At 61.0% G+C, this 2,495-nt stretch overlaps 1 protein-coding gene across 1 annotated transcript in view; it reads left to right on the top strand.

The window, feature by feature from the left end:
• The window catches only part of NDUFV1 (NADH:ubiquinone oxidoreductase core subunit V1), a 4,030-nt gene extending 1,585 nt beyond the window's left edge, over positions 1-2,445 (top strand). Inside the window, exons 4-9 of the mRNA XM_014948788.1 lie at positions 218-403; positions 1,249-1,461; positions 1,563-1,729; positions 1,840-1,921; positions 2,035-2,180; positions 2,288-2,445. Coding sequence (XP_014804274.1) covers positions 218-403; positions 1,249-1,461; positions 1,563-1,729; positions 1,840-1,921; positions 2,035-2,180; positions 2,288-2,371 — 878 coding nt within the window. The 3' untranslated portion in view covers positions 2,372-2,445. The remainder of the gene's footprint in view (positions 1-217; positions 404-1,248; positions 1,462-1,562; positions 1,730-1,839; positions 1,922-2,034; positions 2,181-2,287) is intronic.
• Positions 2,446-2,495: the final 50 nt, after the last annotated feature.

Genomic DNA, 2,495 nt, shown 5'->3' with positions numbered 1-2,495 from the left:
TGGTGAGGTGTTGAGTGTGGGGTTTAGTTGGTGGGTGCGGTGTTTTTGGTGGGCGTTTGGTATGGTGTGTTTTGTATTTGTTTGGTTTTTTTTTTTTGGTTGTTTTTTTTTTTGTGGTTGGACTCGATGATCTCAGAGGTCCCTTCCAACCACTAAGATTCTGTGATTTGGGGAACCCTCCCCCCGACCCACTCACCCACCTCCTCCCCCTAGGTAGCCATCCGGGAGGCCTACGAAGCCGGGCTGCTGGGCAAGGACGCCTGCGGCTCGGGCTACGCCTTTGACGTCTTTGTGGTGAGGGGCGCCGGAGCCTACATCTGCGGGGAGGAGACGGCGCTGATCGAGTCCATCGAGGGCAAGCAGGGCAAGCCCCGCCTGAAGCCCCCCTTCCCCGCCGACGTGGGTACGTCCCCGGCGCTCCCCGCTCTCATCAGCTGCAAAGCTGCCTGGAGGAAAGAGACCTGGGGGTTCGAATTGCCAAAGGGCTGAATATGAGCCGGCCGTGTGCCCAGGGGGGCAAGAAAGCCAATGGCATCCTGGCTTGTATCAAAAATAGTGTGAGCAGCAGAAGTAGGGAGGTGATTGTGCCCCTGTGCTCAGCACTGGGGAGGCCACACCTGGAGTGTTGTGTCCAGTTTTGGGCACCTCAATCCAAGAGAGATCTGGAGGTGCTGGAGCGAGGGCAGAGGAGGGCAACGGAGCTGGTGAGGGGGCTGGAAAACAAATCATATGAGGAGCGGCTGAAGGAGCTGGGGCTGTTTAGTGTGAGGAAGAGGAGGCTGAGGGGAGACCTCATCACTCTCTACAACTACTTGAAAGGACACTGTAGAGAGGTTGGTGCTGGTCTCTTCTCACAGGTAATTAGTGACAGAATGAGAGGGAACGGCTTCAAGCTCCAACAGGGGAGGTTTAGACTGAACATTAGGAAGGAATTTTTCACTGAAAGAGTGGTCGGGCATTGGAACAGGCTGCCCAGGGGGGGGGTGGAGGCCCCATCCCTGGCTGTGTTTAAGGGCCGTTTAGATGCAGTGCTGAGGGACATGGTGTAGGGGAGGACTTTGTAGAGGAGGGGAGATGGTTGGACTCGATGATCCCAACGGTCTCTTCCAACCTCAATGATTCTATGATTCTATTTGGCTCTGATTTCCACTAAAAATTACAGATGAAATAACGGCCACTGGCCCAAAGCAGTCATCCTGCCCCTGTCGGAGCCCGGATGTCATCAGAGCTCCCCATGTCCTCTCCCAGGTGTCTTCGGCTGTCCCACCACGGTGGCCAACGTGGAGACGGTGGCGGTGGCCCCCACCATCTGCCGGCGGGGGGGGGCCTGGTTCGCCAGCTTCGGGCGGGAGCGCAACTCGGGGACGAAACTCTTCAACATCTCGGGGCACGTCAACAACCCCTGCACGGTGGAGGAGGAGATGTCGGTGCCACTCAAGGAGCTCATCGAAAAACACGCTGGTGAGTGTGTGTCCCCCCCAAGGCTGCGCCATGACGGGGTGGCGTTGGGCCCTGCTCAGCCCCTCCTGTCCCTTTTACCCCCCCCAACAATTCTCTGGCAGGGGGTGTCCGCGGGGGCTGGGACAACCTGCTGGCCGTCATCCCGGGGGGGTCCTCCACGCCACTGCTCCCCAAGTCGGTGTGTGAGACGGTGCTGATGGACTTCGATTCCCTGGTGCAGGCGCAGAGCGGGCTGGGCACGGCCGCCGTCATCGTCATGGACAAATCGGTAAGGGAGGGAGGGACACCCCCCCCAACCCATCGAACCCCCACCCTGTGCCACGGCAGGGTCCCCACCTTCCTCCTCTCCCTCTTCCTCACCTTCCTCTCCCTCCCCAGACCGACATCATTAAAGCCATCGCTCGCCTCATCGAGTTTTACAAGCACGAGAGCTGCGGGCAGTGCACGCCGTGCCGGGAAGGTGAGCAGGGGGGAGAGGTGGTTGTGGGGCGAGGAGAGGAGAAAAGGGCGGGGGAGGGAAGGCTGTATCATGAATTCTGCCCCCTCATCTCACACCCTTCCCTTCCCCCGCAGGCGTGGACTGGATGAACAAGGTGATGGGGCGGTTCGTGCAGGGCAACGCGCAGGCGGCCGAGATCGACGCGCTGTGGGAGATCAGCAAACAGATCGAGGGACACACCATCTGCGCCCTGGGCGACGGCGCCGCCTGGCCCGTGCAGGTGTGGGGGAAGGGGGGAGGAATTTGGGGCCAGGAATGGGGTCTTGAAGGTGGTGGGGGGAGTGCCCATCATCCTTCCCACCCCCTTAACTCGTCCTGCTCGCGCAGGGTCTCATCCGCCACTTCCGACCGGAGCTGGAGGAGAGGATGCGGCGCTACGGGGAGGCCAAAGCTCGGGCGGCGTCGGCATAAGGAGCCGGTGGCGGAGCCAGGGCAGCCATTTCCTGCCCCGGGGGAAGGGGGGGATGCTCCCCGGGGGGGGGGCAAGGGGCTGCTCGCAGCCCTTTCGGGGGGGTCCTCAATAAAGGCTGCTGCA

Source organism: Calidris pugnax, unplaced genomic scaffold, assembly GCF_001431845.1.
Source record: "Calidris pugnax isolate Ruff unplaced genomic scaffold, ASM143184v1 scaffold107, whole genome shotgun sequence".
Lineage (NCBI taxonomy): Eukaryota > Metazoa > Chordata > Aves > Charadriiformes > Scolopacidae > Calidris > Calidris pugnax.
The sequence above is the reverse complement of the archived record's forward strand: the minus strand, read 5'-3'. Positions and strand labels throughout refer to the sequence as shown.